The following is a 14,366-nucleotide window of genomic DNA, read 5'->3' on the forward strand; positions in this document are numbered from 1 at the left end:
TCTCTCTCTCTCTCTCCTGTCAAGCCCTCTCCTCGCTGTCTCTCTCTCTATCCGTCGTCTCCCACTGACGCTCATCTCACTCCGTCCATGTGCGTGTGCAGAAATAAAATGCTGTATCATGTTTGTTCAGTGAAAGAACAGCCCTGGGTGCCTTGTGTTAGAAGAAAACACACACACAGACACACACAGACACACACACTTGCGGTGGCAGTGGGAGCAGCTGGGTGTCACAATGAACTAAGTCCCCACAAAGAAACCGGAGACGACAAGCAAAGACTGCTCAACTGCACTTTTCTGGTGCGAACACTCGTATTCATGTCTGTAGTTGCACTGTTAAAAGTTAAATTTAGTTTTACAGTACACGTGTGATGCCAGAACAGACGGGATGAAGTAATTGTTCTCGTACTGAGAGAGAAGAAAGAATCATGTGTTGCTGTTTAAAGCAGAGGAAGAAACAGTGACGATGACGATACAGTGATCGAGTACAAACAACTTATGAATCTTCACAAGTTGTTTGAGGCTCAACGTCTGAAGTTGGACTTAATTTCACTAAATCCCGGAGGATAGAGTCTGATCTGAAGTTGAACTCTGTTAATGACTGTCTGTCTGTCTGTCTGTCTGTCTGTCTGTCTGCCTGTCTGTCTGTCTGACTGTCTGTCTGTCTGCCTGTCTGCCTGTCTGCCTGTCTGACTGTTGATGTCTGCAGCCTTCTCTGCTTCTGACTGTAGAGTCTGGAGCTGGAGGAGAACGTGGGACCTGGTTTGGCGGGAAAAAACAAAACTAAAATACCACAACTGCGATAACTTGGAATTGGTTTTGTCAACAATAGTTTCCAGAGAAAACTGGCAGTGCTTTTGAATTTGTTTAAAACACTGAATGAGTGAGAGGTTTAAGCTGCTGGCAGAGGACGGAGCTGGCTATCGGTGCTTCAGGGAGGTGGGTGGTCCAGTGTTGGTTTCAATGACTGTGAATAAAGATGGACGACCCGTCTCCACTTCCTCCCATTGTACAAAAATGAAAACAAAACATCCTGGATACAAACGCTGCCGTCCTGAAAGTCTAACGTCATTTGGAGCCAGAGTCATGGTGACGAGCCAGGGCATCGAGGTCCCGCCCCCCACGCGTGCTCGACCAATGGTGAGTCAGTCTCAGCCGTCAATCATGATGTTAATGCATCAAATAAGGAATTAAAACCAAACTTATCAGAAACACTTGAGATAAGACCTAACTAAAAAGACATTGACCCCATGTCCCATCTGCTAACATGGAGTAATCCCTAGAGGCGAGAAGAAGCAGCCGCTAAGTGTGTAGCAGCATTACACACACACACACACACACACAGACACACACACGTCCCATACCTCGGCTTTGTTCTGCTTTGTGTCCACAGCATCTTGCGGTTGTGTGTCTGTGTGCGTGTCCTCCATGCCGACCAGCTTCAGTTTGAGGCAGGACACCTCGTCCATCAGATCCAGCTTCTGAGTCTCCAGAGACGTCCTGCTGATCAGCTCCTGGAGAGCACACACACACACACACACACACACACACACACACAGTTAGAGTCGTGGAAAACAAGAGTTGAGCAGCTTCCACACACACAGATACCTACACAGAGATCAGCCCAGTACAACGTTGTTCCCACACTGAGCGAGCAGACCAGGCCGGGGGCCCAGACCCCGCAGAGCTAAATATACACACTCACACACTCACACACTCACACACTCACACACTCACGCACTCTCTATTAATATGTCTCTTTGGAATGGGACAGAGAAAAAGAAAAGTGCATCTAAAAGTCAACGCAACATCTCAATTTGCCAACTCCCAGTTTGACGGTTGCTTTCGTTTCCTGATGTAAATTAAGTCTGACGCCAACTTCTTCTTCTTCTTCTTCTTCTTCTTCTTCTTCTTCTTCTTCTTCTTCTTCTTCTTCTTTCCTGAACATCAAACTTAAAGCTGGATTATTGTTCAGGCCTCAAACCTTTGTGAGATAAAATGTTTCAGATGCAGGTGGAAAAGAGACAAAAACATTAACACAGAGTATTTAGTCTGTTTTGACTGAAGCAAGTGACGATGCTACAGGTGAACGATCCAAAGGAAACGTTAGTGAAAGTGTTCAAGGACGAGTCAGGTTCAAAAGGCCAAAACATCTTGATCGCCCCCTGGTGGCTGGCTGCAGTCTGGGTTATAAACCCCTGACTCCTCCGTGTTAGCAGATGGGACATGGACCAAACTAAAAAGTCACGTTAAGTTAAATTGTTCTCAAAGATAGTTTCTGATTTGGCGTTAATTAGTTATTTGATGATGTAAAATCAAGCTGAGACGTCATGATTGACAGCTGAGACTGACTCGTGATTGGTCAGGGGCGTGTGTGGGCAGCACCACGATATTGTGGATCCACTCAATCAAGATGGCAGCGCCCGTCCCTGAGACATGTTGGCTTCATTTTTATACAGTGGGAGGAAGTGGAGACGTGTCGTCCATCTTTATTCACAGGTTGGACGACAGAACCAGTTTATTCTCCTTCAGGGAACAGAAGATATATCCATAACATTTTATTTTAACGGCTGGATGATAAAAACAGGGCGAAGCATCATGATTGGCAGCTGAGACCGACTCGATACCGCAGCTCCACTTCATGATCACGACTACACAGACTCTGCCGCAGAACGGCGAAGTCCTTCTCCAGGATACTTCAGCTTCATTTTTCAGGAGGAAGTCTGTGGTGCGAAAGCAATCGAGATCCAATCAGCGACGCGGCGTGGGACGCATGTGGCCACGCTCTTTTAGCTGCGTGTGCACTAATGTGTCCTATGGACCAGAAAAGTGCTAAACAGACCATTTACCATGGTCCAACCCCAGAGGAACCATCACAGCCACCTAATGGACAGATCATACGATCAACACAGTGTCAACACCACCGCCACAGACGGACAGATATAACTCAGTAATAACTGCAGCTCAGGACACACACACACACACACAGACACACACAAACAAACACACACACACACTGGATATCTGCTTAGCTGTGGCAGCTGAGTGTCAGTCCGGAGCAGCCAGTGTCACTTGCAGCTAAGCCGCGGTCTTTAGAGGTAATTTATCAGAATGGTGTGGTCGCGTCCCGCAGCTCAGCTGTCGGACATTTGCTTTGCTGTAATTACGAAGAGCAGCACGTGACAGATGATCTGCTCGGCAGCACTTATAGATTTCCGTGAAGAGATTACACTCGTCTCCAGAAGTGGACGGAGTTAAATGGGACGCTTAGATCTGGACGTCAGCATCCAGAGAATGTGATTTTTCAAAATTTAATTAATGAAGAAATGATTGACACAAAAGAAAATCTGATTTCCATAAATGTATTACACGCTGACACACAGATCGACATTGTCCTTGTAGTTATTTTCAAAAAGTTCGGAATTTCAAAGACAATAATCAGTGACTTGGCTCGTTTGGCCCCGAATAATTACAAACCTCACAAACTCCATTTTATTCAGGAACAAAATATTTGTTCCTTTCAATCTGTCTCTGGATTCCAATTATTTCACTGTGAAGTCCAACACATCAAATTACAGCAGTGTTAGATTTCACCTCTGAGCTGTTAACAAAACATTTGTGTGTGTGTGTGTGTGTGTGTGTGTGTGTGTGTGTTTGTGTGTTTGTGTGTGTGTGTGTGTGTTGTTAAGGATATTAAGGCACAGCAGCACATCTAGTCACTGTATGACTGCATGTGTGGGTGGATCTCCTTTAGCATGATGACATAGTGTGTGCGGCTGTGCATGTGTGTGCATGTGTGTGCATGTGTGTGCATGTGTGTGTGTGTGTGTGTGTGTGTGCACGCTGACTCAGGACTATTTCTTATTAGATTAGTTGTGGTTCCCACAGCAAGTAGCAGCAGCAGCAGCCCTGAAGCACTGACACATAATGTTACATGGCTGGGTGGACTCTCTGTGTGTCTTTATCACACACACACACACACACACACTCACACACACACACACACACACACCGAACACACACATAAACACTCAAACACACAAACACGCAAACGCGCAAACACACACTAAAGACAGTGACACAAAAAGAGGATTTCCTGCAGCAGGAGGAAATCTAAAGCTTTGTAAAACTCAAGACAGATACACAAAAGATTTGAGAGAACACATCACAACTGACTCACAAATCCAGAAGTGATTTCATGCAGACCTGCACTGAAGTCTCCCAAACATTGTCTGAACTTGGTGAGAAAACAGCAGGAAAATGTGCGGAAAATTCACCACAAGCGAGTTGATGAGGTTTCTAACACGAGACGGACGTGAAAGTGGAAGAATAGAATTATCTCAGGATACACAAACACACACACACTCACACACACACACACACACACACACACACACACACACACACACACACACACACACAGCACACACACACCTCAGCACGACAGCTGCAGATCAGGGAAGTTAAGCCCAATAAAACCTCCACACTTGCAGTCGCTGGTCATGAAGCGTCGTAAAGATCAGGGGAAGCAGCAGGTGGAGATTAACTCACAGTTTCAAATATTGAAAACAACTGTGGCTCAAATACAATTGTGCTTTTGTGGCTTTGAAGCAAAGGACTTCATTGACAAATGATGTTTTTCAATTACAACCAACAGAGGACAAGAAGTCCCTTCCTATAAACAAGCAAAGTATGTTTGCTTCTATTTCTGCTGTTTTTTCATGTCTGAGTAAATTAGTCAATTCCAAAAACCCGCTGGATAAAAAGGAGGAATTTACTTTGAGGCTGTGGCCTGTTCCTCCGTGTTGTTGACGGCGAGGAGGACAAAGATGCCGTTGAGGCGTCCGAACAGGAGGCGGATTCTCTGAGACACACACAGTTGTGTTGTTGTTGTGCGCCGCCTGGCAGAGCTCGTGGGTTTGTCTCACCGCTGATGTCAAGACAAACAACTGGAACGACCTGAACGCGTTTGGTCTGTTTCACACTGGCCATCGGGCAGAAGTGAAGTCAAGGGCAGGGGTCCACTAACTGTGAAGCCCCCCCCGACCCCCAAAATAACAATGGCCCCCCAAAACCCCCCCCTCCATTATCGTAAAAGGATCTTGATCTGAGAACAGGTTTCAAAGAATGAAACAACAGGCTGTTCTTTATCTGCAAAGGTCACCTTCTCTTGGGGGAGAAAACTTTGTCTAATCTCACAACACGAGGAGAAACAGTCGATAACGTTGAGCTCCTGTTTGTTCTCGTTGTTTGTGTTGAACCCTCCAAACCAGTGAGTCACTATAAAGTCAAGATGAAATGTTCTGCATGAAATACTGAGCCGCTCCTTTATTTATTCACTCGCAGCTAACGATCAACCGCTGCTCCACAGCTACTTCAACAGTTTATACATGTGTGTGTGTGTGTGTCTGTGTGTGTGTGTGTGTGTCTGTGTGTGTTACCTGTTGCAGCATCTCCTCAGTGGAGGCCAGTTTCTGCCGGTGTTCCTCCAGAGAACTTTCTAGGTCTCGGATTTTCTCGCCCTGCGCCTCCACCTGGTCGGTCAGGACGCTCACCTGATGGGGGACACAGTCGTGCTCGGTTAGGACATCGACTCACATGAGGAGACAGATTATACCTCAAGCAAAAAACACACTAATGAGAAATGCAGTATAAACACTCTGCACCAATATTATGCACGTACACACATGTACACACACAACACGCACACACACACACATCCTGACATACCTCAACTCCAGGACAACACACATTTACTCAGCAGTCTGCCACTCAAGAATGTGCCAACACATTTACTATAATCTCCGTGACAACACATCCACCCCCTGCTACACACACACACAGACACACACACACACACACACACACACACACACACACACACTATAACTCTCCCATTCTCCTCAACTATGCCAAATCTCTCTGACGGCATCCGATCGTCCGTCACTTCAGCTTTAGAATAAATTGTCCCCCTGCAGCCAGGTCCTGTCTCACAGCGAAGCTCTGTGGCATTAATGAAAAACAAAAGAAATCTCCTGCAACGTTTCGGACTCGACGTGATCTTAAAATCTAGATCCCGAAGAAAACAAGGGGACAGAGTGAAGACGCAGGAGAACGAGGTCCATTAAAGATTATAATGACAAATAATAAGTAAACATGATTTCTAATTCTCATCTAAACAAGGTTAGTGGTCCTGTTATGAAACTGGGGACCGGACCGAGCAGAGATTTAAAAGTTATTAAAAGAATCTTAAAATCAATACAGAGTTGGGTTCACTGCTCTGTGTGTATAGTGCAGTGCAGCAGCCGAAGCGTGAGAAGACAACGTGAATATAATAACAGATTTCTTAAAGATTTAATAAGGTTATTGACGTAGACTTGAAGATTTCGGGGGGGAATCTAATGTGATACTGAGGTTTCTGGCTGTGGATTTAATATCAGCTGCCAGCGGATCGATAAATGTTTGTTCGTCTGCTCGTATCGTATAAAAAATTGTGATTTCATTTAACACCCCCATGTGCGACCTCATTTCTAACTGACAACGATTCTGCTGCATTTTAATCAGGGACGTCATCTTTGCCTTATCCCTCGATAACCAGTGATACTGTGACGTCACCCACGTGATGCAGAGAACCAGAAAACAGGCGGTGAAGTGGAGCGAGAGAGAGAAAAGTGGAGGAAAGTTGGACAAATTAAGGATTTAGGATTCTCATTTGATGATTTATAAACTTATCAGAGGCTGTAGCAGCACAAAACTATTTAAAAGATAATAAAATACAAAGTCCTGAAGCTGAACGTGAGTAAAGACACTCCCTTACCTTCTGTGTACTCCGCTGCTGAGCTACACAAATAAAGATGGAGGTGTAAGTTCTGTACGAGGCCACAGGAAGTGAGTTACTAAACACTAAGAGAGTTTATACACACACACAGACACACACACACACACACACACACACACACACTGAGGCAAGACAACACCTCCCATAAATAAGAAGCAGGTGAAGAGAAAAAGAACCATGAAGGGGGGGGGGGCGGAAATCATCCACAGCCAATTAGATCTCCTGCCAGGAACAATAAGTCCCGGTCGACCCCGGATATGAACCAATCAAAGCTGACGTCTGGTGAAGAATGTGTAACTAGTAGGTGTGTGTGTGTGTGTGTGTGTGTGTGTGTGTGTGTGTGTGTGTGTGTGTGTGTGTGTGTGTGTGTGTGTGTGTGTGTGAGAGAAATGGACTTTACGACACCTATATGCACCAGAGTCCTCCGGGGGGGCGTTGCACTTTAACTCAACATTAACAGATCCACTCACATGGGGCAGAGCATAAAACACACACAGACACACAGACACACACACACACACACACACACTCGAGGAGGAGTTACACATCGATGATTTAAGTCGGAGGAATGTACAGACGGCGAGCGCAGCCGCCATGAACCAGTTATTAAAGTGATCTAAGAGCAGAGCTGAGCCTGTCGACACCGAGTGGAGCTCGACGTGCATCATCTGCTGCCGCGGCAGCACCGGTGCTGGGAGATACTGGGAAAGTCGTCAGTAAACACTGGCTCACGTGCTCCGGAGGTGCCCGGGCTTGTTCTGCTATGAAGTAACAGAAAGGTCCTGTGATTACAGATAAGAAGCTGAGCTGTTTTTCCCAGTGCGGCAAATCCCCGGCTCATTGACTCACAGCAGGGAGTCAGATCACCACGTCCAAAATAAAACAAACCAGCAGGATTACTGTGTTTCTCTTTTTGTTTTAGGAGAAGGAGGAAACTCCACTGAATCTGATCCAGAGGCAGGGGAATTATGACTTTGGGTATTTTCTTGTCTTTTCTGTCGACAGACGACGATATAGACCAACATGACGTGCGACAAACTAAGACTGATCTGATTTTATCTTTAGAATTTTAGGCAACGAGGCCACAAGGAGGATAAATGCATTATTTAAGATGCTGAATAGCAATTGATTACTTTAGAAACGAGGCGTCAATCTCTTCAACACAGCATTTCATTTTGTGATCCATTTAGACTCAAACAGACCATAAAGCATTGGGGGCGTGGACACGTGTAGGTGGGCGTGTAACTTCCTTGAGCGCTAAGTCAGGCTCCACCCCCTGCTCCTCCAATTATGGTCACTTCTGGTTTCGAAAAACCAAAATGGCGCTGAACAAAATGTCAAAGCAGCTCTTAAACCAACGGGTGACGTCGCGCTGGGTGGACTCTTGGTCGTGGTTTAACGATCGGACTTTACAGTGTGAGCACGTAAATCGTGAGCTTTGATTTTCCATCGCAGACGATTTACTCAGTGTTCGTACCTGCAGCTGGAGGTCGAACTTAACAACATTTCTAAAAGGGCTCAAGGTACAAGTCCATCTTAATGTCACTCGGGTGTAAACAGGTCAAACACACACTCTCTGTTACCTGCAGCACCAGAGACTCCTTGTCCCCCTCTAGGCGGAGCAGTCGGTCCTGGTAGGTTTCATTGCTGACTGGAGAACACAAGTTCACCTGGACACAAAGACACAAAGACACAAAGACACAGAAACACATTAGTTTCCTCCTGATCCTTCCTCTTCCTCTTCCTGCAGAGTCGACCGGATCAGATTCATCTGTTGACGATCCGGTTTCTGATGTTATGAGTAAAAGTCGTTCTGAATTCATAACTCAACTTTGTTTCAGCTGCATAATAATGACCTGGATTAATCGAGCTGTGTTTGAGGAACACGTCATGTGTCATTATTTCATCATGTATCATTACTGTGAGTAATTGAAACCCTGAGGCGACAGAAACTCCATTTAAATGTGACTGTACCAGCAGTGATTTAGTTTCATCCTATTATGTTTGCAACATGAAATTTCCTATTTTAAATTGGTTATTTACAGATATTTAAACAAATATTCTGTCTCTTTCACCTTATTAAAGTTTTAGGGTTCAGATCCAATAAATCACATTAAATCTTAAAAAACAAATATTGATCCAAGCCTGAGTGGAACCAGGACTTTTAATCTTTTCAGGCCCGATGGAGGAAGCTTGTGCCGTCACAGATTCTCCCCAAAAGTTAGCGACAGGTTTGTCAGGTGATGAATCGAACGCAGCTCGGACGATGAAGTGAACGCTGCAGCAGCGTGAAAGTGATTCAAGGTCGAAGCAGCGTCTGCATCGACGCTCTTCTTGCTCCGTGGACGGGTCGGAGCTGATTCCTGCAGCAGCGGCTCACAGAGCGGCTGCTGTTCACATTCAGATTTTTCACGAGCACATGATGCAGATGCACATTATTAAAGACCATCTGACTCATCTGACTCCCATTTATCCAGAAATAACCCGGCGCTGGCAGTGAGTTATCATCATGCTCCAGAGGCTTGTGTTCTGGTTTTCAATCCATATCCTCATCTCAGACAACTCGTGTGTTATATATCTTATATTTATCTATAAGAGCCGTAGAACAGGAGTAAAAGCTGCATTCGCTTCTGTCCAGAAATATAAATCTGTTTTGTTTCTGCAGACTCTGTGAAAGAGCTTTTTTCCTTTTGGTCAGAAGGTCTTTTGCCAGTTTCAGAGTCCAAAGCTATTAAAGTTATGAGTCTTCCACAACTCAGGAAGCAGAACTCATTTGAATGGTGTCGTCAGAGGGGTTTTCCATTTATAAAAAGTCAGACTATCCTGTTGAGTGTTTGTTCCCAGGGAAAATCTCCTGCTGTATTTTTACAGACATTTTATGATTGTTTGCACTCTACTGAGTTTCTCTAGTTACTTCTGAAAAGGAGGTTATGTTTTCACTGGTGTTTGTTTGTTAGTTTGCAGGATTACGCAAAAACTACTGAACCGTTCTCCATGAACTTTTGAGGAAGGATGGAACATGAAACAAGGAAGAACCCACTGAAATGTTGGAACAGATCTCGGACTCCGAGCGTCTCTCCAGCTTTAATCAATCAACTTTGTCTGTGGTAAACTTTCTCCCTCACAGTCGTCATCCTCCTCTGCAGGTTTAGTGTCTTTCAGCTCATTGTTTTGGTTTTAAAACCTGCATCTTAATACTGAGAATCAGCCGTGGAGCGTTGATCTCTGACCGTCTGAAGCACTCAGACACGAGACCCTGAGATCTTCATGTAATCCGTGACGATCCGTCTGCAGCCGAGGTCAGCGAGTTCAGGGGATCTGACACTGAGCATATGGACACGTTAAACCTATTAACTTAGTGTAAACCGAACAGACAGAAAGGGAAACAGAGGGAGGGAGGGAGGCGTGAGGTGAAGAGAGAGTAAATATATACCTTCGCTGACACCATATTTGGATAAAGTGTCAGAAGCAGCCGTATGGAATGAGTTCAAAAGTCTTTAGTTAACTCCTAATATAAATAACGTGTACAGTGTTCGCTGTGGCTCCTCCCTCCTGTGACTGGGAAGTATTTGAAATCGGACTCACCAGAACAAATCTGGTGAGTTTCTACATCGGAAAACACACGTTTACGATGCATTTCCACCACCGACCTTTATGAATAAAGCCAAAACATCTTGGATGCTTCTGTTTTTTTAAATACCATCATAAACAATATGTCTTCATGTGACTTTCTGAATCATTTCCAATGTTTTAAATTAAATTATACACACACATGGCGACGAGTGACAGCTGCCGAAGATAAACCACGACTCAATTGTGAGTGAAGCCGTTTGCATGAAGGGAATTCTTTGAATATTTGAACTTTTCCCGCCGGCTGCGCAGCTTTTATACAACAAACGCTTTTGGCCAGTGGAGCCAATGGAACCAATTGCATTCAGAACTGTGTCCAGTGTGATCCCAGTGCTGAAGAATGCATGACTACACGCAGGACACCACCTACTTTTTAATGACTCCCAGAAGAAGAGCAGCCACCGCTCTGTATATATGAAGCATATGTGTATCCACCGTAACTCCTCCCCCTCTCACGAGACACAGTTATACTTGTAAGGACCGTCTGCATCTAAAACATAACTTAGAGTAAAATATTAACTAATAACAACATTTCCTTCTCATGTGAGTGTTGATCTGATTTGAGCAGGCAGCTAAGTGATCTCTCGAGTCGCCCCCCCCATGTTTCTAAATCCAATTGAAAGGCCGCTTCAGTTCAAGCTTCGGTCTCCACAGTCGGACAATTAACAGCAGTGAGGGAGTAAAGTGAATCTTGAGGTGAGTCAGTGACGTCCAGGACGAATCTCCATGTAGGTGTTTCAGCATGTGTGTATTTGATTGATAGGTAATTGATATGTAGCTCCAACAAGGTGAGGAAACAGCTGTTCACACTGAGCCACTGGTAACAACCACAGGATGAACGTGCTGGTTGTTCTGCGTCGTAGCCGTGAAGCAAGTTACAGCAAAAAAAACAGATTTCCCTGAACAGAGAAACAACAGGTTGGATGTGTCTCCGGTTAGATCTGGATTTCTATTGGTTGCAGACTGAAATCTGTAATCATGTGACCAATAACAGACGTTGTGCTTTCTGTAAAGAACAAATATGAATCTTTTGCAAAAGTATTCAATTTTAGGCTGAAACTGAAAAATAAGAAATCAAAGTTGCATATATTTAATATAGATTAAAAGAGACATGGACATGGACATTTTTATGGATATTAATTATTACGTGTGGCAAAATAAAGGATATTTTTACCCACAATGCTCTGTTTTAGGATTGTTTAACGCCCATACAGCTCTTATAAGCATCCGATTGAATGATCTGAGGTCAGTTTAAAGGTCTTTGAATAAAACAGGAATCAACATTCCTTTCCGAGGACGTTAAACCTAATTATTTCAGACTTGTCGCGACACTGATGTGTATCGACGATAATCTGCTTTGGATTCCAAGACATCGCAACACAAACCACACACACACAGGACAACAGCCTGGATTTCATGATCCGCACTGATTCAATCCTGCGTTATCACACACTGCTTTGTCAACAGCAATCAGCTGAGGGATAATGCTTTTAATCTGATAACACAGCTCTTGTGACACACACACAGACACACACAGAGTCGTGTCTCCATGACTTCAGAGGACATTACATTCACTTACATTGATTTCCAGGAGATTTACACTAACCTTAACCATGGTAACTACTTGGCTAATCCTAATCCTAATCTTAACCTGAACCTGAACCTGAACCTAAACCTGAATGTCTCCACCTTGAAATTCAATGCTTTCCTTTAAGGGGACTTGCGTTTTGTCCCCATAAGGAAGACAAGTCCCCATAATGTGATTGTGTGAACAGATTAATGTCCCCACAACACGAGTAATCCCTGGACCAAACACACACATGAGAACACGTTGAGAAGCAGCTCGGCTCTTGGGTTGAAGTCAAATGACATCAGTGGGAGATCGGACTGGGAGATCAGGACCAGTTTAAACTCTGAGCTTCTGTCCATTCTGAAGAAAACTCACATCGGTGTGAAGAAGAAGAAGAAGAAGAAGAAGAAGAAGAAGAAGAAGAAAATCCCTCAGAGTCACACTCACCTTTTTGAGCCAGGAGAAGTGTCTGTAGAAGTCAATGGGAGTCTCCATGCTCACAGCCCATCGCTGCCCTGACGTCCAGCTTTCTGTCCCACTCTATCACAATGTGTGTGTGTCTGTGTGTGTGACTGCAGTGTTCACAGCTGTGGAGTTTTACGATCTCTAACAACTCCCCCTGTTTTCTACTTCTCTCTTTCCCTTCTTTGCTGCCTCTCTCTCTCCCCCCCCCTCCCTCTCTCTCTCTCCCCCTCTCCTATCTCCCTCTCTCTCTTATTTACATTCCCTCACTTTGCCACTTATCTTTCTTTTCATCACACACTCATTCCTCTTCCTCCCCCTCCTCACCCTGGCTGCTCCTCTCTTCTTTTTCTCGTCTCTCTCTCTCTCTCTTTTCTTCCCGTCTTTATTTCTGACTCGCTCCCCTCTTCTTTTCCTCTCTCTCCCCCTCTGAGGTCGGTCTGACGGCCAAATGGCCGAGCCCAGAGAGGAAGGGGGGGTGGTGGTGGGAGGATTTGCTGTTTTTCTTCGTTCCCTGTCTTCTGTTTGTGTCTGAGCCTTAGACCATGTTCTCTCCCTCACACACACAGACACAGAGACACACACACACACAAACACACACTGAATCAGCAGCATCTGATGTCAGACACACAAACAAAGCAGCAGCAACAGGCTGTGATGTCGACACAAACATGAACCGAGCCAGATCCTCTCCCCCTCACTCGTGCTGCGTTTTAATGAAGTTACAGTCAAAGTGCCTGGAGACTTCAAAACACTGTCTGCAGGAGGGAGAGACTTTCTCTACCTCTCTCCCCCCCTCTCTCTCCCTCTGTGGTGTGTGTGTGTGTGTGTGTCTGTGTGTGTGTGTGTGTGTGTGTGTCTGATTATATTTATGTTTGAACCCATGAGCGATCAGGTTTCCATTGTCCATGTGATTTTTGTCTGAATGGGTTCATGCACACGCACACGCACACACACACACACACACACACACACACACACACACACACACACACACACACCATGCATGACATATGTCCTTGATTGTTGCGCTGCCACCTAGTGGCACAGAATAAAAATGCTTCCTTAACGATAGAATTTGAGAAAAGACTGGATGGTATAATTAGCGTATATCACCTTGTATAATTGAATGAGCATGTGACCCTTGGTTGTGAAATCAACACACAGTTCTCTGATGTATGTTCAAGTGTTCATGTTCAGGTGAAACGTCTTGATTGACAGCTGACACTGACTCATGATTGGTGGGACCTCCACACAAAGATGGCAGCGCCCATATCGGGGATATTTCAGCTTCACTTTTGTACAATGGGAGGAAGTGGATGATGTTACTGGTGCATGTCACCTTAACGGGACGATAATGTCTCCATGTTGTGTTGACAGCTTGTTGCGTTGCCCGCTAGAGGCGAAACCAAACTTTGTGCTGCTGTTTAACATTTCAGATAAAACACATCTAAATGCTGAAAACTAGCATATAGGTCACAAACTTACTGTTATTCTAATTAACATTTGACCTGAAAATGAAATGAGTGGCCCATCGTGAGATATAAAAAGTTTACCAGCAGCTTTAAGCCTCAGGGTGATGACACTCGGGCCAAGTAGCTGCTGTAGAGCTGGAAAATCCTTCTTCAAGAGTTTCGAGAAAAAAAAAACTCACTAATCCTAAAATCTTCAGCTGAGTCAGAAACACGGGATCATCCGAAGACACGTTAGAAACTGAGTCTGGGTCAGCGGCAGTAACAGGGTATCTCTACTTCCTGCCAATAGTGCACTCATGATGCTTCCTGTGTTTACATGTGTGCATCCTGAGACTGTGTGCGTGTGTGTGTGTGTGTGTGTGTGTGTGTGTGTGTGTGTGTGTGTGTGTGTGTG

General features: G+C 44.8%; 1 protein-coding gene across 17 annotated transcripts in view; it reads right to left on the reverse strand.

Moving 5' to 3' along the window:
* The window catches only part of ppfibp2b (PPFIA binding protein 2b), a 54,749-nt gene that overhangs the window by 19,584 nt on the left and 20,799 nt on the right, over positions 1 to 14,366 (reverse strand). For 12 of the 17 annotated variants that reach the window (XM_035156870.2, XM_035156868.2, XM_047339895.1 and 9 more), the window contains exons 4-6: positions 8,419 to 8,505; positions 5,439 to 5,552; positions 1,362 to 1,511 (exon numbers count right to left, since the gene is read on the reverse strand). In XM_035156870.2, the coding sequence (XP_035012761.2) occupies positions 1,362 to 1,511; positions 5,439 to 5,552; positions 8,419 to 8,505 (351 nt within the window). Of the gene's footprint in view, positions 1 to 1,361; positions 1,512 to 1,609; positions 2,127 to 5,438; positions 5,553 to 8,418; positions 8,506 to 12,482; positions 13,161 to 14,366 lie in introns of those variants that run through there. The other 5 variants (XM_047339896.1, XM_035156869.2, XM_035156873.2 and 2 more) reach the window with 5 other exon arrangements.

This window comes from Hippoglossus stenolepis, chromosome 5 (assembly GCF_022539355.2).
Source record: "Hippoglossus stenolepis isolate QCI-W04-F060 chromosome 5, HSTE1.2, whole genome shotgun sequence".
In the NCBI taxonomy this organism is placed as follows: Eukaryota; Metazoa; Chordata; class Actinopteri; order Pleuronectiformes; family Pleuronectidae; genus Hippoglossus; species Hippoglossus stenolepis.